Below are 22,561 nucleotides of genomic sequence, written 5' to 3'. Positions count from 1 at the left end.
ACACGGCTACGAACCGCCGTGAATCTACAAAGTGACCTTCGTGCACACACACTCCCAGAAAGGCCGCCTGCGCTGGTTTTGAAGGCAGGCTTGCCAACGTCCTTCCACCCCGGGCCTCTGGCCACAGCAGCAGCGCTCCCGTGTTATCAGGACTTGGAGGTCCACCAAAATCACATCCCTGGTGCCTGCGAGACCTTGAGGAGATGCTAATCTCCCTCCGGCCCCTCCCTGCGCTGTGGCCAGCGAAACTCCCGGCAGACTGTTGTTACCTTTGTGATTTGAAATCCACAGCATTTGAAAGGATTATACACAGGTCTGGGTGAACTGGTCCGGGTGGGTTTTTTAAAAACCCAGAAAGACCATGTCTGTATTCAGATGTCCAACATCGTACCTGCAGATTTAGTGCTGCTTCCTGGCCATGAACAACATTCCAGGCCGTGATTAATTTATCCTTGTTCCCATCAGCACAGCCCTAGTCAGAACAAAAAGGGGTGGAGAGAGGCAGGGGGTGGGGGAATCAATGCTGTTATTGCCTTTGGGGAAGCTTTCTTAATTGGATTTGTGCTCATTTCAGAACAAGGTGAAGGCTGTGGTTATTTGTCAAGTCCAAGGGCAGCTATGATGCCCGCATAGGAAGGTCGCTAGCCGGCTGCCTTGAGGTCCTTGGGTGACTCGAGGGTGCCAAGAATGGGTGCAGACATCCCCGAGACTCGGGCAAAGGCAGCTGAAATGGCTGTTTTCGTGGGCAGCCTCGCTGCCCACCGGTCAGGCAGCGCTAGCCCTCTGCGGCTGACTGTGTTTCATGGAAGAGAGTCCTTGCCTCGAGTCAACCGTTTGTGACACGGCAGCCACAAGTCGCCCAGCACGTCAGGTGTCCACGAGTGTCCTGAGTTGCGGATGGAATGTGTGCACTGGGGGCTGGAAGAGGGGAGCCCTGCAGCTCGGGTTCCAAAGGAGAACCCTGAGAAACTAAGAGCCATCTGTCTACAAGGGTAAACAGAACAGACACATTCGACACAACCAAGCAGCATGTGCCACGTGACAAATAACCGGGTGGGCAGACGGGAGGAACCGGCAGGTGAGGGCTCTGCGGAAAGTGGGGCCTGGAAGGGCCCAGAGCAGAAGTGACTGGCTTCATCCCTCTGGAACAGACTGAGGCTGGACATTCAGGGAGCGGGCAGCTCATGGCCCCGCGGGGAGAGTGCAGTAGGCTGCGTTTTTGTGGAAAGACGCCAACGCCCCCGGGTCCTGCCATTCGTTGCTGTGCCAAAGGTGAATCCAATTGCCCCAACCTTGAGTTCTGTGAAGGAAGCCAGGAAGCTAGATGTTCAGTGTGAGAGCACTTGGCTTTCTCATCTTAACATCCAATTCAAAGTTAAGGCAAACAGGCAGACAGGGAGTGTGGGGGCTCGGAGCCAGCCCGGGCCCCGCCCCCGGGCGTCTGCTGTAGGCTTTGGAAGAGTCCTGGGTCCAAGTCCGAAGATGATCGTCCACCTGTGGTTTGTAAAACTGGGACCAGAGGGCAGACCCCTTGGAGAAGGTTCTGGAGGTGGGAGGTGAGCGGAGCACAGAAAACGGAGAACCCCATCTGCTGCCTGGGAGTCCAAGACTGAGGAGTCTGGAGCTCAAATGTCCTGCAGAGCCCCAAGCAGGCTGCAGGGGGTCCTTGGGGAACAGGAGCACTCCTGGGGGGTGCACGCAGTTAGGGGAGTGTCAGCATCCCTTGGGGAGGACCCCGCTAGTGTGCAGGTAGCGGAGTCAGAGAGATGAGCCCCAGGCTGAGTGCCATGGCTCGTTGGTGTTATACCTTTTTAAGATGGATCACTCTTGCAGAAGGGGAAGAGGGGAGAATGAGAGCGGGGATGCAGAAGCAAGAGGAAGAAGAAAGTGTTCCCAGTTCCCCGAGGGCTACAAAGCACACTCTCAGCTGCACGCATGTCTCATTGTTACAAATAGGAAGCGGGCACAGCAGCATGATCATCATAAAACAATTCGTCATGTGTGGGCTGGAGAGAGCCAGGAAGAGGAGATCACATGTCCACTCACAATGCCCAGGTGACAGGTGGGCAGGTGCCATCCCGCCCGATGGACGGGCATCTCCGCAGCTGGTCCGGGGCCTCAGGCCCGTTCGCCCAGCCTGGGAGCTACCGGAAGGGCTGTGCATATTTTGACAAGACAAACCTTTGAACACTTTGCTGCTTGAATTCCTTCCCCCTCCTGGCAGAGTCCTTTGGAAAGATGGGCAACAGGCACCACATGCACGAGCATGGCCTGGAGAAGTCACAGTCCAGGGAGTTTTCAGATGACCTTGACGTACCTTTTCCCAAACGTTAAAGCATGTGGTGTCACTGAAAAAACAGGGAAAGCAGAGGAGCGTGAGTAAGGACACACGTCTTTCGGAAGCCCGTCGCTGACAGACGGTGCCAGCATTGCAGTGTGTTCCCTGCGTGTGAGCCGACGTGTAGCATCCCGTGTGGACGACGCCTTGCACTCCCACTGACATTACAATGCACGGACCCCGTGTCGTTGCAGGTGGCTGAGCACACGTCATCTCAGCGGCTGCGTGCGACGCTCCACCATGCAGAACAGCGTCCTGGCGGGAGACCATCGTTTAACCGTTTTTCTGTTCTGAGACTTGAGGTTCTACTTATGTGAGCAAAGCTCTGAAGAACCTCCCGCAGTTCGGGTCGTCTGCACAGAGTGCATCTCACACGGGACGGTTCCTCCGCCAGGCTGGGGACATTTCCACACTTCTCGGGTGGCTGTGGGGGGGGGCACTCGCAGCACCCAGGACGCAGGGCAGAGCCAACCAGGCTGAGAGAGCGAGCGGGAAAGCCCGCCAGACGGACCCCTCCGGGCCCAGGCCCCCAGAGAAGTGACTGGCCAGGGAAGACCATGGGGCCCCAGAAAGCGTCTCCTTGACCTGGTCCAGACCCGCCTCTGCCACCTGCCTGCGGACGGTGAGCCCGGACCTTATTCCCTGTGCTTTCACGGGACTGTCATTCGGGAATTGCCCCATCTCGCTCTTGCTTCCTAGGCTGGGGGGCACCTGCTGTGATATCTGCCCTAGGCCACCTAGGACATCTGGGCAGTTTGCACCTCGTCGCAGTTCCCGCCGCCCCAAGCACTTTGGAGTTCAAGTGCCCAGGCCGGGGCGGCTCCAGCGACGGACCCCTGCACGCGGGGACCGCCAGTCTGGTCTACAGCTGCGGGCGCACACCCTCTCAGAAGGCGCTCAGTTAATGCCCAGGGCCACAACCGCGGTGTGGGTGTAGCGAGGACAAGTCCGCTGGGGCTTGGAGCGGACATGCGGCGACGGTGTGGGGCAGTTCCCGGGGGTTTTAGTCAGGCGCTTGGCCGGGGGCAGGGGCTCCCGGTCGGCCTTTCCATTAGCAACAGCAGCTTCTTGCCTCCTAACCCCAAACACCTGTAAGAGGGTGGGTCTGTGTGGCAGTTGTAATACGGACTTTCTGCCGGCTCTTAGCCCACCCGCCTTGATCCAAAGCACTTGCCCACCCGCCCTGATCCAAAGCACTTGGCAGGGACGCAGGATGCGGGGGACAGGGGCGCGTGGCCTGCCCGGGGTCGCCCGGGACCCGCGAGGGACGGGGCGGGGCCTCCGTTGGCTTGGAAGGCCCCGCCCACCTCGCGGTGCACACTTGGCCGCGGAGGGCGCAGCCTGGGGCGCGTCTGTCGGTGCCTTGCGCTCCGCCCGCACGGACGCCGCTGTGCACCCGGCTCTCTCGGCGCCCCAGACCCGGTAAGTCGGGGGTTCCTGCCTCCAGGCTCCTCGGCCAAGTGCGGGTGCCCCAGTCGGCGCCTCTAGGGCACTTCAGGGACCTGGTCTGAGCCCCGGGCGCGCACCGGGCGCCCCCAAGGCAGGAGGCGGGCGCGGGGACCCTGTCGCAGGAGAGTGCAGCCTTAGGACTTCTTTGCTCTGTCCTCTCCACTTAGAGAACGTCAGCACGGAAACGCAGCTCACCGCCCAGTGAGGACAGCGTTTTCCCATCGTTGTTAAATCACAGGCATTCTTGTAGAATACCTGGAAAATACCTACCAGCATCCAGAGAAAACTAAAAAGGCCCACAATTCCAGGCCCCACCTGGTTTCAGCGGCTTCGAGCTCAGGCAATACACACTGGCCTCAAAGGGAACATTTATCTGTCTGCCTGTCTATCTGTCTGTCTATTCATTTATTTATTTATGTTTGACCAGGAGGGTTCTGGGGCCTTGGCATGCCCCCGGGGAAAAGGCATGGGAGGTGGAGAGGGCTGTGGGTATCCAGTCTTGATTACAGTAATCAGGGAAACCGTGGAACCCCCAGAAGAAAGCTGGCTGAGCAAGGGCTGGTGCAGGTGCGAGTTGGCCCCTCGGCACCACCTCCACCCTGCCCCCACCCGGGTTCCCGGCTGCTTCCGTGCGCTTCCTGGAGCCCGAATTTAGGTTAGGAGGGACCTCCCAGCTCCATCCATGGAGGGCCTTGCCGGTCACCATGCTGTCACCCAGGGCACGGTGGTGGAGCTCTGTGTGGCTACACCGCTGCCCTGACTCCGTGTGACAGCTCTGGTCCCTGCATTTCCGACAACGGGGCAGAAACCTCCTGCCGTCCTGTCTCATGCTTCCAGCCGAGGCAAGCTGAGGATGGGCGGGGGGAACACTCAGCTGTGTCTTGCTTTGGACGGGTTATTAGAAAGTGGATTGTTTGAAAATAAAGTGCACTCTGAGGACTCCAGAGGGACTCCCGCCTGTCCCTTCCAGTCGCAGCAGGGAGAGCCGGGAGACAGTTTCCGAGTGGTGGCGTCAGCCCGGTAGTTGAGTGGAACGTCTGTTCGTTCGGGCGTCCCTGCTGCATGCACGCCTGCGTCCTGTGAATCCCCCCCTCCTGGCTCCGGCCACGAGCAGACCCTGGCGGGCCTGTGGGCCGCGAGGACCAACACAGCCCAAGGGCCCCGCCCCCAGAAGCAAGTGTACATTTCAGTACACAGAATGGTAGTACATGTATACACTTTAATAAACAAAACAAATAATATGAATAAAATAAATAACAGAAATACAAATCATTTAAATTTTCTTATATGAAAACATGCCACATTGATGGAGGTTTTCATTAGCTTCCACCCCCCCCACAACCCTCCCCCCCCACCAATTTCTTTCCGGAGTGTATTATACTTTATTACTTGTGCTCAGGTTGCAGTTGCCTAGAGCAACCCCTTTCTGACTCAGCAACCCCCTGCTGCCACCTCCGGGGTGTGGGAGCAGGGACAAGGGGAGCCAATGTCTCTGACCTCACCGAGCTCCTGGGAGGAAAGGCCCAGACAAGTCCACAGGCTGTGGCGACCCATGGTAGCGTGGGAGCTGACCGACAGGGAGCTGTGAGTGTCGAGGAGGGTTGGGGACATCAGGGTGGGTTCACACGCCGGGTGGCACAGGAGTAGCCTTTTGGAGGATTTTGACAAGCAAATGTGGCGGGTGGTCACACCTTTCTTGCAGAGAGAGCAGTGAAAACAAGAGGCGGGACAGTGGGGGCTCGTTGCATGCCCCACAGAACCTGGTGGTGTAGTCAGGGTAGATTCCATTCGTCCCCATTTTCAGGTAAGGGCCAGAGGCACCCCGAGTTATTTTAATTTGCTGAAAGTGAGGCCTTCCTTCCACGTGACTTTGCCACCCCCAGAGCCTGGGAATCTTCCTGTCACCCCTTCTCCATGCCCACATACTCCTCCTTGCTCTAGGTTGAGTGTGACCTGGTCCCTCTCCCCAGCGCACTGTTTGCATTTCTATCTGTCACACCCCGAACCCTGCTCTCATCACCATGGGGAGGTCTAGGAAGCTGCCGGTCCTATGATGGGACTCAAGAGCCATGGCCCAGGCCCAGCAGGGAGGTGGCAGGAAGCCCTCTGAGATCCACGAGGACAGTCAGATGCTGTGCCTGCGCAGGTTCCGTCCAGATTCCTGAGACCCGGCCCCGCAGTGGCTCACTGCCTCGGGGAGGGGTCACATGGGATGCCAGCCGCCTGCCTGGAAGGTTGGAGCCCTTCTGGCTCCTCTCCTGCAATGAGGCAAATATGCCTCCAGAATTTGGACAGTGTTGCAATAATGATGCAAACAGTTGACAACCGCTTCTAAGGAACATTGGCTCATAGAATTCTTGCCCCGGTGAGATCATGGTCTCCCAAATTAGGCTCCTCTGTAACTGTTTCACCCGGGGCCTGCTTCCTGAAGCAAACCAGGCCTACTGATGGTTTCCAGACCTGGTGCTCTTTCAAGAAAACGCTCGAGGAATGCTGTGAAAACCGATAGGCACGTTATTCTCGTTCCGCCTAGATAAGCAGCTGAGGCCCAGGGGAGCGTGTGGTTCAGCTGGGACTGAGCAGGCTGAACTCAGGTCCCTGAGCCCCGAGTCTGACGTGCCCCCACACCTGCTTACCCCCAGGACCCTTCCCTCTCAGAGCAGAGCTTGGGGAGCCACAGGAGCCTGGCCCACCCAGTCAATGCTTAGGAAAGAATGAAAAGTGATAATGCTGGGACACTGGCCCTGAGAGCTTCTACGCCGCTGTCAGCTCTGACAGACACAGAGCGGGGACGTGTGGGCTGGTGTGTGCCAGGGCAGCGTGACGTCACACGGCGCCCTTCTCTGGCAGGTCGGGGCCTTACAGATACAGCCCAGGGCAGCCAGCTGCTAGCCCGGCTCAGCTCCCATGGCCTTGCCCTGGGTGGGCTCAGCGGCTCTGGGTCTGAGCTCCGAGGATGTTGGCACAGTCTGAGCATCCTCACTGGCTGTGTTTGCAGGTGGCGCCCGCTAGTTCCTGCTGCCCCAGCCACCCGGCCCCCTCGGCACTGGGCACAGTAGGAAAGCTGCAGGTGACCCCCGTGGGGGAGGAGTGGCCCCCGTGGGGGAGGAGTGGCCCCCGTGGGGGAGGGGTGGCCCTCGTGGGGAAGGGCTACCCTGTCGACTCTTTCTGTCCGAAGCCAGTCCTCCTTCAGGTGGACGCAGTTCTACTTGGTAGAAGTGGCCAGCTCCCCAGTTCCTTGGAGCCTAAGAATCCATTTCCTCTCTGCCAAGACCCGAGAACTGCCTTTTCCATACTACATCTTTATGCTTTAGACGCGTTTTTGGTACCAGACCTGACCTTGGGTGAGGCAGCTCACCTCCTTGGAGTCTAGGTGTCTGTAAGTTGGGATCGTTGGATCGGCTGCTGTCCAGGTTCACGTGAGTCCAAGTGTAAAACCATGGCCACTGGGCGGTGATTCGTCATTACAGTAGAAGTGAACTTGGGGTTCAGGATGTACACCCCCAGCGGACGTGCAGCTTGGGGTCTGTGTCGTTAGAGGATTTGGCCAAACTCATTCTGAGACTCATTACACAAACCACCCTGTGACCAGCTCTCGAGCCTGGGGCATGCAGAGGGCATCTGGCCAAAGCAATTCGGTAAATCACAGTAAAGTAAGAAACAGGCTTTTCCTTAACATTTCAGAGTTGTTACCGGAAGGCAGCTGATTAACTTGACTTTTCTGGTCCGGCCTGAAGCTATGCCAGGCTCGCGTGAGTTCTAATGACAGTGTGAGCTGGAGCGGGGCAGCGAGGTGACAGTGAAGGAGTTCCCTCTGCAGGTTCCCTTCGGGTGACACCGGGGACGTGTGAGCCTGGGGGGAGAAAGTCTGGAAAACAGATGAGATTGGAAAATTGTGCAGTGAAATCCCATTTCTCTGCTTATAAAAGACCCCCCAGTGCCTGGCTGCTCAGGACTGACGGGTCAGCTTCCTCAAGTCCCACACCAGAGCCCGGTGGTCTCCGTCTTGGCTGCAAGCTAGGACCACCTGGGGGGCTTTGAAAGTCCCAAAGCCAGCCCTGGCCAGTGGCTCCGTGGGTCGGAGCAGCGTCCCGCACACTGGAAAGGTTTCAGGTTCCGTGCCTGGTTGGGGCACGTTCCTGGGTGCAGTTTGAGCCCCAGGTTCCAGTGTGGACGGGAGGCAATCGATGGATGTTTCTCACGTCGATGCTTCTCTCTCTCCTCCTCCCCCTCTCTCTGAGATCAATAAACATATCCTCAGGTGAGGTCTTAAACACAAGCCCCAGTCCCAGATAGGAACCCTGACCGGGGACAGCCACTCTCTGGAGGTGAAATTCAGGCATCGTATTTTTGAAGCCCCCCAGGTGGTTTTAATAAGTCACCAAGTGGGGCTCCAGTGGGAGCAGCACCTGGAAACTTGTTAGAAATGCATATTCTCAGGCCCCAGGCCTTCCAAGCTACAAACTCCAGGGGTGGAGCCGGCTGGCTGATTTTACCCAGTGGTTCGAGAGCTTCAGAGCACGGCCTCAGAGGAAGGCTGGAGACCTTCGGCCTGGCAGGTGTTCAAGGCGGATGTTTCTGGTTGCTTCCTCTGGGCGCAGGAAAGTCCATCTGGTCTTGAGTGACAGGTCCCAGGGAACTCAGCAACACTCATCAACTGAAGAAGTCCCTTTGAGCTTGCTGTGGGCTCTGAACCAGCACACCTTTAGCGGCAGCTGCCGGAAGCCCGCTCACGTGGTGGGGAAGTGATAAGAACGTTCCAACAGGAGCTGGTGGCGGGAACACTTGCCAATCATGGCCCCTTGGGGTTTGGGGAGGAAAGTATATTACCAGCTCAAGGCCATTTTCTGGGCAGGGTTTATGCGTTCCTAAGTGCTTTCCAGTCATTTGAAAAGAAAATATTGGACGTCAGGTTTGGAAATCTGGAGTGATTTCCAGCAGCTCCGCAGCCCTAGGTCTAAGCTTTTAAGGAAAACACTTGTAACCCAGCAGTTCCTGCCCACCCCCTGGTTAGGAAGGGGCCAAGTGCTGGTTTTGTAGAAGAGTCTCTTGCAGCTTGCCCCCTGCAAGATCTCTGGGCACAGACTCGAAAGCCCCAGAGGTGTTCGGGAAAGCCACAAACACACGTGTCTCTCATTCCGACCACGTCACCACGAGGTAAAGAGCCCCAGTGGTTAGCTGCGGAAGAGCCAAACCCCAAGACCCAAACCCCCAAAGCCCTGGGCGGCTGTTTCCTAACGAGGTGGAAAAACCAAAACACTCATGCTCTGGACACTAAGTGCGCACACTGTGCCACCTGAGCGCAGCCAGCCACTCCAGGACCCGGAGGGTGACCCCCAGTCCAAATGTCAGCGACCCTTCTCCTCATTTCCCAAAGGGAAAGAGGCCTGGGCTGGCCTAGGAAGTGGGCTTGGGTGGTGGGGTCAGGACGCGGGGGCCTGAATCCAAGGCCAGGAGAAGGTGTGATTCTGACATTTGAGTGCCCTCTGCCCTCAAGGATCCTGGTATGTGGTTCCAGCGGGGAGACGGCGGCCCCTCCGGAAAAGGGACGTGGCTGCAGCTCTGGAGGCAGCCACGGCATCTGCTAATCAGATAGGCCTGCCAGGAAGAGTGGGCCCCTCCCGTCAGGAGGCCCTAAAGAGTTTACAAGGAGTTGGCTTCATGCTAGGGAGGCTGTGGGGCACTGGGCAGCAGACAGAGACGATGGCCGTGCTGAAGTCGGCAGGGAGCACGGCAGCCCCCAGCGTGTGGTGTGGGTGGTGCTAACCCGCCCCAGCGCCAGAGACAGCTCCAGGGAAGAGGTGAGAGTCCAGCTGAGGTTGAAGGTGTGTCCAGGCACACGCAGGAGATTCCGGCCCGTGCTGGAGGCACACGGAGACCTGACAACAAGTTCAGGGTCCCCGACGTGGTGAGCATGGTAGGAGCGTGGGGCCTGGGAAAGCAGTGCCAGAGGAGCAGGACCGGGGGGAGGACAGGGAGCAGGACAGGGAGCAGCCCCCCGCTCAGGGCCAGGAGCCAAGGCAACAGGGTGCTTCTCCTTAATGGCAGGGAGGCCCAGGCAGGCCGGGGGCTGACGGGACTGGCTTTGCTGTGCGGGTGGCTCAACACAGCTCACTGGGGTGTGCAGCAGGCTGTGTCCGCCAGGAGGGGTCAGGTGGGGGTGGCAGAAGGTGAATGAGTCCTCAGAAGGTCACTGGACCCGCTGCTCTGGTGCTGGAAGGGAGCCTGGTGCGGTGGCCATGTGGGGACCCTGGAGGAGCAGGTGCGGTGACCAGGGAGAGGCCGCGGTGAGAGAGAGGAGGGTGGACAATGGATTCCGGGGATGGTGGAGGAAGAGGGCGCAGTGGGGTGGGGGCTGCGTGTTCGCCTGGCACCGTCCAGTAGCCCTTTGAAAAGGAAGCTCCACGAGGAAGTAGCGCCGGTCCGATCTGGAGGTTTCTGAGGCTGATGTTGTGTTCGGGGAGACAGTGCGCTGTCCCAGCCCGGCCACACTGCTGAAGCCTGAGCCCCGCCCCCCACACGCCCCCCACACAGGGCTCGTGGGCATTTCTCTTCCCACCACGTTTCTGCCTGAAACCGTGCCCCCCAGCAACCCTCCCCCGTAGTCCCAACAGCCACCCAAGGTGTTCACTCAACTGCTTGGCATGTCCTGAGAAGTAAGAAAGACCCTTCGTGTGGGATTAGCCCTCCACGCCCCCTTCTGGGTTGAGTCTGCAGTGCGGGGCCCCTCAGCAGGGGCTTGGGGGTTCTTGTTTCTCAGCAGGAAGTGAGGGCAGAAACCAGACTTTTCCCAAACAAATGAGAATACAACCTGTTTTAGCTCATCAGTGCCTGCAGGAGAGGGTTTCAGAAGGACCCAGGTCACAACTCCAAGGCTTATTACATGGGTAGTCAGGGACAATGACGTCCAGATTAAAGTGGTGGGGAAACTGTCACCTTCTACCCAGCGCATGCCGGCCATTCAGTGGGGGGCAGGGGATGAGGGTTGGTACAGAGAGGGGAGAACTAGCAGCAGCTGGAACGCAGCCCCTTAGCAGGGAGCTCAACAGGAGCTGTCACCGCACCCCCCCCCCAGGCCGCCGTGTGGGAGGGTGGGGTAGGGTTTCCACTCAAATGGTGTTCCTGGGTGGAATTACCTCCCAGGAGGCCTAACAGCACCTCAGTCTGGCCTGCCCCTTAAACCTCCAGGCACCAGCTGTGCGAGACGTGTGATTTCCCCAGGTCCCCAGGAGGCTGTCGGTCACCCCTGTGTGTGTGGAGTTGGTGGCACGGCAGTGTCCGGCTCTGGGGGATGGGCACAGAGAAGCAGTGGGTACCCGCCCTGGGTCCCCTGGGATGGGGAAGGACGGGAATGCAGGTTGACTTAGAGCCCGAGGAGGCCGGAAAGCCACAGTGCTGAGGGGGGACACAGGGAGGAGCGGGAGCTAGGCCCCCCGATCCCATTCACAGAGCACGTCAGTCAGCTCCAGCAGCCGTCACAAAGGGCCACAGGCGGGGAACCACCACAATGCACATCCACTTTCTCTCAGTCTTGGGGACTGAAAGGCCAAGGCCAAGGTTCCGGTGGGGTTCGGTTTCTTCCCTGGCTTGCAGACAGCTGCCTCCTCAAGGTGTCCTCGTGTGGCAAGGAGATGCAGCTCTGTCTTCCTCTTCTTGTAAAGCCGCCATCCTACTGGGTCAGGGCCCCGCCCTCCGGACCGCATGTAACCTTAATGACCTCCTGAAGACCCCGCCTCCAGGTGCGGTCACTTTGGTGGGGAGGGCTTCAACAGATGAACTGGGGGGAGGGACACAGGTTGGTCCTTCGCAGGTGAACAAAAAGGCACACCTACAACAAGGTATATATTAGAGCCTGTTCTGGGGGTCACCTGCGGGGGAAGGGGGTGGGGCTGGGGAGTGGGAATAAGAGGAAATCAATGTGTCAATTGATCGATCAAGAGGGGCCATTGTGCAGACCCAGGATGGCCCCAGGGTGTGCTAAGGCCCCTCTCACCTGGGATTCTAAAACCGGTGTGCGTTTGTGGGCGTGGAGAGTGGTGTACTTTCTGATTTCAGGTTGCGCTTTTCTTGCAGACAGCTGGCCCAGGAAGGTCCCTCTCCCGCTGCGGCAACTCGACGTCCAGGATGGCCCTGTCCAACACCACAGCGGTGACGCCCCTCCTGACCAAGCTGTGGCAGGAGACAACTCAGCAGGGCGGCAACATGTCGGGCCTGGCCCGCTGGGCCCCCGGGGACGGTCACAGCGGGATGGAGGCTCTCTACGTCCTCATGGTGCTGGGCTTCTTCGGCTTCTTCACCCTGGGCATCATGCTCAGCTACATCCGCTCCAAGAAGCTGGAGCACTCCCACGACCCCTTCAACGTGTACATCGAGTCGGACGCCTGGCAGCAGAAGGACAAGGTGTACTTCCAGGCCCGGGTCCTGGAGAGCTGCAGGGCGTGCTACGTCATCGAGAACCAGCTGGCCGTGGACCGTCCCAGCACGGACCTGCCCGAGGCGAAGCCTGCGTCCTGACCCTCGGCCGTTTAAAACCGGGCCAAGTCTGTGGGACAGTCTGAGTGTCCTAATCCTCTGCCCTCTTACACTCTGTATTGCAAGGACACACCTTTTGGCTATTGTAACGGTGAGGGGTGTATTAGGAGCGCTATTTCTCTAAGACACATTCCTTCTGTCCTAGACCATCAGCTGTTCCCCAGGATCTGCTCCCTGAGAGGGTGGCCTCGGATAATAGGGCTGTAGTTCCCAGACTCCCTTGCAGCTAGCAGGTCATGTGATGAGGTTTTGGCCAGTGGAAGTGGGAGTGATGAGGGCACTTTCTGCGTGATTCTTGGAAAGGAAAGGACGTGACCTCTACTTCCCTTTCCCATGTCCCGGTGTCTGGGACATGGGTGAGGGGTAGGCCAGCTTTGACTCTAGGAATGAACAGTGTGTTCCCAGATGGCAGGGTCGGGTCCCCGGGCAACGCCTTGAGGCAGGGTTCCCCAGCCTTCCTGGACATCCGCCAGCTCAGGCTTTATAGGAAAAAGAAACTAACTCCAATCTCCCTGCAGCCACGGTTATTTTGGCTTATGTTAAAGCAGCAGAATCCACACTGTAACCAACACACCTGCCTTACGGGACTGAGATGCAGGAGAAAAAAATGCCCACTTCAGAATGGACACCAAGCAGAAGGTGCTCAGTTATCACGGCAGGAGGGAAGGGTGCCCCCCAGCCCAGGAGCCCAGGGGAAGGGGTGGGCGTGGGCGTGGGCACGTGGTGCCACGCAGCACTGAGGTGGCCGGGCCTTTTGAGCTTCTGTGCCCACTGCGGTGGCACTGTGTCCTCGCAAAATACTTGTTCAAGCCCCAGGTTCCTGCAAATGTGACCTCATATGGAAACAGGGTCTTCGCAGATGCCATCAAGGTAAGGTGAGGTCCTTGGGGTTGGCTCTAACCCAGAACGATGGCTGTCCTTTAAAGAAGGGAGAGATTCAGACGCGGATACGTGGGGACAGCCCCATGTGACGACAGAGGCAGAGACTGGAGTGGTGCAGGAATACCACAAGCCAAGGAACGCCAAGGTGACAGCCAGCACTGAAGCTGGAAGAGGTGAGGAGGGAGTCTCCCCTGCAGGTGACAGAGGAAGCACAGCCTGTGACCCTTGACTTCAGACTCCTGGCCCCCAAACTGTGCAACAATGAGTTTCTCTGGTTCGAGTCCACGTAGTTCAGGATTCTCAGTTACGGCAGCCACGGGAACTCACACAGTGCCCCTAGCCCCACGCCCACACCCACGGCCACTTTCCTCTCTGCGGTCCTTTTCCACACAAAACAGAAGATGCCTTTGCGGATGAGGGTGGGAAAGGGTCAGGGGTGGAGGTAGATGGGACCAGGAGGCGGGCTCACGACGGCAGGATAAGCCTCATTTGCGTGGCCCAACCCGAGAGAGTCGCAGAGCAGGTGCGCCGTGGGTTCAGCCCCCTCCTCCAGCTGCCGTGGGCAGCACGAGTGCCCGGCAACACCCGCACGCTCTCCCGCAGAGGGTGGACGTTTCAATCGACCATGGCCACTCACAGCTTCCCCTAGCATCGGTGGCTGTCCTCAAGGGCACAGGCACGTCCCCGTCCGCCCCCAGGCCTGGTGTCCTGCACAGACAGGGACACCGCTGGGTGAGCCTGGCGGCCCTTGGCCGGGACGTCTCTGGGGCAGAGCCTGGATGACTGAGTCCTTGAGACAGGTGGCTCTTGGGGTCACAGAGCCCTTTGAAAATCTAATCAAAGCTAATGTTCTCCCCACAGTCCCCCAAAACACTCATATGTACAACATGCTGCCCACCATCTTGGGGGTTCATGGGTCCCCGAAAGCACACTTGGCTCCTTGCATCTCATAGGTCCCGTGGGGTTCCCTGCTTCACACAGGTACGTCTCGTTGTGTTGAAGGAAAGGCAGGCTGTGAACCCGGGTGGAGGGGGACCCAGAGTGACCAGCGCCGAGGCACAGTGTCACACTGCCCTCAACATTCCAGGCACAGAACTGGCTCCTTACCACCAGTTCCCGCCCACCCCCCCACCACCCTGAGACTCCTCCCTGTCCTTGAGGGACCAGCTAGCTATTGGGCAAGCTCCCCGCGGCCCCTAGACGCCTCACAAGCCGCAAATTTTCAAATCCTTGTTACCGTATTTTAAAATCTGGTTTAACAGACGTAGACTATTTGCTATGTCCAGAGACTGTGCTGAGCTCTTTAAAAATAGAATCTCAGTTACTGTTTCATATGTGACGTTTTATGTCTTTAGGTCTTCAGTGGATGGGGTGACGTGCCTTTTGAGGAATTAATAAGATCTTTTTAAAAAATTAAAGTCTTTTATCACGCTCTGTGGTGTGTGTGCTCTTCCATCAGTATGGCCCCCTTAGAAAGTGGTTGTGGGCTCTCAGGGGCTCTGAGGGGACCGCCCTGGGGGCGCGGGAACGAGGATGTCAGGTTGCCAGAGGGCAGTTAACCTCCGCAGTGACCCGCTAGTGCCCAACGATAGAAACTGGGCAGCCAGGCCCAGGCAGAGCCGGGGGCAGACTGTGGAGGCCCCCACCCACCCCTGCCCCCCGCCAATGCAACTGCGTGTGTTTTCTGCCAGCTGGAAATGTGTGCCGTCTAGATGAACACGTGGGTTATTTTAAAAAATAAACTGGAAATCTGGATGTCTGTTTGAAATCTCCTGATGTTTAAATGTTGGCAACTCACTCATGTTTTAGAAATTGTGTGGGCCAAACGAAATATGACCTTGAGCGGGACTCTGCCCCAAGACCACGGATGTCCGCACTGTACTTCAGAGGGAAAGCCCAGCCCCCAGCCAGCCCCGGGCCCCAGTTGACAGAAAGCAGTCAGAGGGGGGACCCGCATCTGCAGGGCTGCCCGGCCTTGGTGGCAGAAGCTGGAGGAATCTCTGGCAGCCCTGTCCCCAGTGTAGTCCTGGCTAGGGGACCCACAGGTCCCAGCCCCCCCGGGAGATGCTGCATCAGTCTGCCCTCACCTGGCTCAGAATTCTTGGGAAGGTGCTGGGACACCCTCTCCAGGAGCAACTCCACCATCCTTTCCAGCCCTTGGAAACCAGTCTCTCAGCTAGACCGGTGCCCCCTTCAGTCCCAGGTCTGCGGGCACCCACGCTGTGTGCAGAGGGAGGAAGGACTCCACCCCAGGTGACCTCGGCGGCCCGAATACCCTCCACTGGGGAGGGTGGAGTCCTGGTCTAGGCTTCAGGATGGCCCAGCACTGGGAAGATGAGGTCCACGCGGCTGATTAGTCCCATTAGCCCTGGAGTGCGGCTGCTGGCAGGAGGGCTTCCTTTGTCCAGTCTGCTCAAAGGACACCACAAGGACCCTTAACCACCTTGGACCCTCATTCTGCGTGCCCCTTCCATGCCCGCCCCGAGTGCAAACGTCCTCGGTGGCCCAGCCCACAGACAGGCCCATCGTCAAGCACAGTCACCACAGGGGCTCCCAGGAGTGGGGACAGAGGGACACATCAGCGGACTCCCTGGAGTAATCTCATACCTGCCGACAACCTTGCAGAATCGTGGCGGGGAGACAAGTCAGCAGGGGGCTTGCCCCTCGTGCAAGAAGAAAACTCTAAACTGAGTCCCTGAAGAGGCTCAGCTGGTTTGGGTAAAAAGACGCTCAGTGTCCCCCTCGGACCCCGTCACAGGCAGGCAGTGGGGACGTTGATGCTGGTCCAGGGCCCACCCACCATGAACGAGGGCTGGGTCCCCGTCCCCCCACCACCCAGCCTGCACACCCACCCCTCCGTCTCTCACACCGACGATCCCCAGAGATGGGCTCCTGTCTCCATTTCAAAGATACAGGGCAGGAGGCGAGCTGGGGTGGGCTCGTCCAGGGCAAGGCCTGAAGGTCACAAGGAGACTGGAGAAAGTGCCTGCTCTGGGGATGCCCAGGAGACCCACAGAGAAGAACCCAGGTTTCCAGATGGCTCTTTAAACCCAGGTTTTGGGTGAGACTTCCGTGAGTTTCTGTGTCTGCTATAACCATTTACCATAAAATCAGTGACTGGAAACAGCACAGACTTATTCCTTTGCAGTTCTAGAAGCCGGAAGTCCAGCATCTAGGTGTCCGCGGGGCCCTACTCTCTCTGGGGCTTCCGGGGAGGGTCCTTCCTGCCTCTTCCAGTTTCTGGTGGCTCCAAGAGTCTTTGGCTTATGGCTGCATCGCTCCAGTCTCTGCTTCAGTCCTCACGTGGCCGCTCCTCCAGTTGGGTCTTTCCCTCTCCTTACGAGAACACCAGCCATCAGATCTAGGGCCCCCCTCCCACATTTGTAGACCCCTACCGTAATTCCATGATCTCATTTGTAGACCCCTACCGTAATTCCATCAGCAATGGCTGTATCTCCAAATAAGGCCGCACTTTGAGATCTTGGGTGGGCATTCAGCCCACTACAGGAATTTTGGGCCAAGAGTTCAGAACAATTCAGACACAGACAAGCCCTCGGCACATGGTCACGTTACCTGATCTCACCAAATGGAAGCTGCTGCTGTAAACCCGACTGCGGTTTCTGCCAGGAGAGGTTTTCACTGCATATTCTCATCCCTCAGCAAATACGCCTTGTCACGATAGCGGATCGTTCAGGCTCAAGGAAGGCAGCGACCTCACTGTTTATGCCGGCAGAGACGTCGATACGAAGAATCGGTTAAACAGGCGTTAGAGAGCCGAAGACGTGGCAGAGGGAACAGCGGCTAAGCAGCACGGAGACGCTCGCTCAGGGAGCCGCCGGCCCACCGGACAAAAGAAAAGGTCACTTGTCACTTGTGTGGAGCTGGCTTCCCTGTAACCACACTACTCGACAGATCGTTTTGGGTGTTTATCCAAAGAAAACGAAAACACTACTTCGAAAAGATATATGCACCCCTATGTTCGTTGCAGCTTTCTTTACGAGAGCCGAGCTGGGGAAGCACCTGGGTGTCCATCGACGGAGGGCCGGATGAAGAAGACGCCGTGTGTACACACGATGGAATATCACCCACAAGAGAGTGAGCTCTCGCCACGTGCAGCAACGTGCATGGACCTGGAGGGTAGTATGCTCAGTGAGACAAGAGAAAGACAAGCACCATATGACTTCACTTACGTGTGGAATCTAAAAACAAACAAAAGGAGCAAATGAAACAAAAACAGACTCATAGAAACAGAGCTCAGAGCGGTGGTTGCCAGAGGGGACGGGGTGGGGGCTGGATGACAAAGGCGAAGGGGAGTGTGGTCAATAGCATCGCAGCAATCTGCACGGTGACAGACAGTTACTAGGATTAGTGGGGCGATCACACTGTAAGGTATACAAGTGCCGAGTCACTGTATCGTACACCTAAACTAACATAACGAATATACTGTTGCATACTAACTGTATCAAATGGAAAATAAAGCAATGATAAGTCCTCGCATAGGCTGCCCGAGGCAGGACATCGGACACGAGGTTGTCCCTTTAAGGCTGAGAGCGAAGGAGCGCAGGGCAGCTGCTCCCAGCACTCGGCAGCCCTTCCATGGCCCTTCTGTGGGGCGCGCACTGGGAGCCTCCTGCTGCTTCACTTTCACGGGCAGCCTTTTGATACTTATGGCAAATAAATGTAAAGAAAACCCCCACAGCATCAGCTATTTTAAGCAAGTCCCCAAGAGTAGGCAGGCCTGACCCCCTCCCCGTCAGGAATGTGGGAATCCGGGGAGAGGCGGAGGGTATGCACTCAAGGGCTGACCCTACATTAAAAGAGAAAAAGGAGGCCCTGGACAGTGTGGCTCAGTGGACTGAGTGCCGGTCTGCAAACCAAAAGGGTTGCTGGTTTGATTCCCAGTCAGGGCACATGCCTGGGTTGCAGGCCAGGTTCCCAGCAGGGGGTGCGCAAGAGGCAGCCACGCATTGATGTTTCTCTCCCTCTCTTTCTCCTTCCCTTCCCCTCTCTCTAAAAATAAAATAAACAAAATCTTTTTAAAAAAAAAGGAGGAAAGGAGACAGAAAGACACCATCGTGCTCTCAAGTCCGAGGGAAGGAGGGGAGGCCCGCTCGGGGCCATGGAGGACTGAGGCATAGGTGCATTTTCCCCCCGCTCTGTGCTCACAGGCTCTTCAGGAGACGCTAGCAGGTGTGGAGGGCCTGGGTGCTCTGACGCAGCTGGCAAGGATGAGAGCTTGGGGGGAAGGGCTGAGTTGTTTGAGCTGATTTCTTGGGTCAAAGACTTTGGGGCCTTACACAGCACGGAGGTGTTCGGTACGTCCCTCCCCCCAGCTCCCCAAGGTTAGATGTTTTCTTGGGGCCCAAGAGGTCTGGACACACTGAATCTGGAACAGACTCTCACTGGACACGCTAACTGAGCAAACAGCAGCCATCAGCTGTGCTTGCCTCACCGCTGGGCAGCGCAGAACCCGTGGGGCGGCACACCACAGACCACGCTGCTGGCAAGGGGCAGTGTCCCTGGATTTCAGAGACAGGGACAAATATTCTCAACGAGTTTGGCCAGCTACGGTGCACAGGCCAAATCCAGCCTTCCATCTGTTTTTATAATAAAGTTTTATTGGAACAATCACACATTTATTTACATACTGTCTGGCACTGCATTCCCATGACAAAGGCAGAGTTGGAGTCTTGTGACAGAGGTCGTGTGAATCACAAATCCAAAAGGATTAACCAGCTGGCCCTTTACAGGAAAGAAAAGTGTGCTGACCCTTGCTCTAGAGCAGGGGTGTCAACTCATTTTCGCTGGGGGCCGCAGCAGCCTCGAGGTCCCTCAAAGGGCCGAATGTAATTTTAGGACTGTATAAATGTAACTTCTCCTTAACTGGGGGCAAGGAGCTAGCGCTGCTACCGTATAAAACAAGGTGGAGGGCCGGATTCCGCCCTTGGGCCTTGCGTTTGCCACCTGTGCTCTAGAACCATCCTAAGTGTTCGCATATGTGGCCAAACTTGGTAACTGTGGGGGACCTTCTGGAGCACGTGACACAGCAGGCACAGAGCAGAAGCACCTGGGCACTCTCCTGCGTCAGGCTGAGGCAGGCAGCTGATAAACATACCCCGTGGTCTTGGGCAGGAGTTTGTCGGTTAAATACAGAATGTTAGAATTTGGAATTTAAAGTATCAATAACTCTCATTAGGCCCATAATTATGCACTTTACAATTTTTCTAGTGCTTTTGTGTGTGTTTGTGTAAAATCCACATATCACTGTTGTGCTAGAAAGAACGCGCGGCTCCACCGTGCAAACGTGGCTGTCTCACCAGCGCCCTCTATTGAGAGCCCTGGGGCTGGACGCCCCTGGGAATCCGACTCCGCAGCTCCGCGGCGGTGGCCTGGTCGTTATAGCAACATCTTGCCACCAGGGGGCAGAGCATCCACGGTTACCGCCGAGTCTCTGCCTCCAGGTAGCGCGTAGAGTGTGCACTGGGAGAGACCATGTGGCTGGTGTTAGCATCAGTCCGCTCAATCAAAGCGAGCATGGAGCATGAATTCCTGAATTTCAAAGGGCTCTTTTTTTTTTTTTTTTTTTGGTTAAGAGTCTGGGCAACCGCAGGTGCAGTCTTCCACCTCATTCCTCAGGCAGCTATTTCTCTAACACAGGGGAACGTTCATAGAAGTTGCAAACCAGGGGCAGAGACGAAGTCCAGGGAACCGGATTTAAAATGTCTGAAAGCTAGAATTTCAAACGTACCAGCATAGAAGCAGCTGATTCCCCCAAAGAGTCAGTTAATAATGTTCCTTGCAAACTCAAAAACTTAGATTTGCCTTTCAATAGATAGTAGACACATGTAAAGAGAATAAACAAATCCTTTAAGGGGCTGCCGCTCAGAGGCAATGAAAGGATCCCTGGGCCTCCTCTCTGAGACAGTCTGAGCAGGGTGCCCAGCTCTTCCCTGCGAAGGGTACCCAGCATGCACCAGTCTGCTTCCAGCCTATTTGCCTCCTCCTTAGTGGTACACTGACCACGGCTCCCCATCGGAGCGCAGACATCCGCCTCATTCCTTTGTGTGTGAATAGGATCCCATGGTGTCAATTTCCATACCATGGGGCATTTATAGGTGGTTTCCCCTGCACATCTGTCCTGGAAACAGCTGTCACACACCTACGTCCCCCAAATTCCTAGAGGACTGAGCAGTCGGAAGATACTTAGGCTATAAAATTCGAACATGTTGGTTCTCCTCGATAGTGATGCCGGCAGCTGCCCCTGTGTGCCTGAGACCATTCCCACTGCTTCCTGAGCCCTGTGGACAGACCCATTTCACAGGCGACCTTGACTCCTCAGCAAGTCCTGAAGGAGTTCTCTGCGTAATTTTAACTTGCATGTACATCATTATGCATGAGAACGAGCATGGTTTGTTCTGCCTTAGAAACATTCGCATTTCCTTCATCGTGACTAGTCTTCCCGTGTTTTGGCCATCTTTCTGTTGAGATGCTGACCTGTTTCTTAATGTTAAAAGCCTTTGGAATATTAAGGAATTTGCCACTTGAGCACATGTGTTGCGAGTGATTTCTCCCAGTTTATCATTTATTTATTTCTTGAGTCTGTTAAAAGCCTTTTGTTTTTGCTGCCAAGACATTTTTAATTCTTCAGTCTTGTCTTTTGTGATTTCTGACGTCTGTGGCGAGCTTGGAAAGACCGTCAGAACCTGGGAGAATAAAAATAAATCTCCCATGTTTGTCCTAGCTCCTTTGTAGCTTTATTTTAAAAGTTATAACTTAGCTCCATCTGGAACTTATTTTTGCTACGAGCATCAAACTGGAGACCCGCTCTCCCTCTCGCCCAGAGGTCTGTGTTCTCCCACGCATTTATGAAATACTCGTCTTTTGTCCACTGATTTGAAACACCCTTCTCTTTCATACTATTTTCCTGAGCGTTTTCAAGTCTGTTTCTGTTCTGTTGATCTGTCTGCCTGTTTCTGTGCTCGGACTACACGCTTTTGATTTCTGCGTTTGCTTTATGTTTTAACATCTTGCAAGACTATTTCATAATTTCCCCTCCCTGGAATTTTCTTGGCTGCTCTTGTGTGTTGACTTTTCCATTTGAATTTTAGACTCAACTTGCTCATGTTAATTGGAAAGGGGCAAGGCTCTCAAAGTCCTTGTTTAAATAAGAAATCTAACAGATTTCTTTCCCTCATCCCTGGAAGAGAGGAGGGAAGCCAAAGAGGACCCGTGGAGGTTTATTCCTTGGAGGAGACAGGTATCCATTAATACACGTCTGCAGGGCCAGCATGATGCGGTAAGAACCCCAGTCCACTCAGCCTTTGGGGAAGTTAGGGCTGCTTTCCTCAGGGTGCAGCAGCCGCCTGGCCCGCCCAGGGGATTTGCCGGGTGCTTTGTTGGAATAACACCTGTGCTGTGCACCCTGCCTGCTCTGCTTTGCAGCTGCTGAGGAAGAAGCACACTTTCTCCTTTTGATTTTGCTTCACTAATCCCATCGTGAGGCCCCACCCTTGTGACCTCATCTAATCCTAATCCCCTCCCCAGGAGGCTCCGCCTCCAAATACTGTCACATTGGGGCTTAGGGCTTTGACATGTGAATTTGAGAGGGACATCTTTCAGTTCTGAGCAAGCGTCACTCGGCCCCGCCTCAGTTCGGACTAATCAAGTTCTGCCCATTCTTCTTTCTAAATGTCTCTTGATCCATTGGCTTTCGTCTTTCTCTGGTCCTCCAGTTCCAGAAGCCCCTCTCTGCCCCTCCCTGCAGACAGGCAGTGACGTTCACTGTCTCTAAATGCTGGAAAACACAATAAGATTAAAAGAAAAGGCAAGAATGACATTTAAATTAAAGATTTTCAAAATGCACTGAACACCTCTTAAATGCCCTCCTGAAGGCTGCCCCACCCCCACGCTGCCCCCCCTCCCTGGGCAGAGGCGGACCTGTTCAGAATCTCCTGTTGGAGCAGGACACACCACAAGAGCCCTTTGTCTGGATGGCCCCCTGGGGCTCCTGATGGGACCCTTTCAGTGTCCTTTTGCCCTGCACGGGTCAGGACTGGCGGTGAGGTCTGCCCCCCAGAAAACCCACCTTAGAAAGAAGACTGTCTGTGGATTCAAGCATTTATTCACTGACATTTTTTCAAAATGCCAGCTCTGACAGCTTTAAATTCAAAACCACTTGTTTCTCGGCACCGCCCCTCCTTTTTTTGGACAAATCCACATCCTTGTTACCCTGGCTGACAATTCAGACATCTTCAAAGCTCCCTGGCAATTCGGTGAACCAAAAATTTAAAAAGAAAAACAAAAGGGGTGAGTCTCTAACGTCAGAGGAGTTAGGGGGAGCAGGGTGGGGTGGGGTGGAGT

At 56.1% G+C, this 22,561-nt stretch overlaps 1 protein-coding gene across 2 annotated transcripts; it reads left to right on the top strand.

Moving 5' to 3' along the window:
• Window positions 1–3,671: 3,671 nt before the first annotated feature.
• On the top strand, window positions 3,672–14,619 carry KCNE1 (potassium voltage-gated channel subfamily E regulatory subunit 1). 2 transcript variants are annotated; one of them, XM_045194763.3, is made up of 2 exons: window positions 3,672–3,760; window positions 11,861–14,619. In XM_045194763.3, exon 2 carries the CDS (start codon window positions 11,912–11,914, stop codon window positions 12,299–12,301), a length of 390 nt encoding a protein of 129 aa, XP_045050698.2. In that variant the 5' UTR covers window positions 3,672–3,760; window positions 11,861–11,911; the 3' UTR covers window positions 12,302–14,619. The 2 variants fall into 2 exon arrangements, with proteins under 2 accessions (XP_045050698.2, XP_045050693.2); XM_045194758.3 differs by lacking the exon at window positions 3,672–3,760 and adding an exon at window positions 9,512–9,588.
• Window positions 14,620–22,561: the final 7,942 nt, after the last annotated feature.

The sequence above is a fragment of the Desmodus rotundus genome, chromosome 2, assembly GCF_022682495.2.
Source record: "Desmodus rotundus isolate HL8 chromosome 2, HLdesRot8A.1, whole genome shotgun sequence".
Lineage (NCBI taxonomy): Eukaryota > Metazoa > Chordata > Mammalia > Chiroptera > Phyllostomidae > Desmodus > Desmodus rotundus.
Note: the sequence above shows the minus strand (reverse complement) of the source record. Positions and strands in the feature narration are given on the sequence as shown.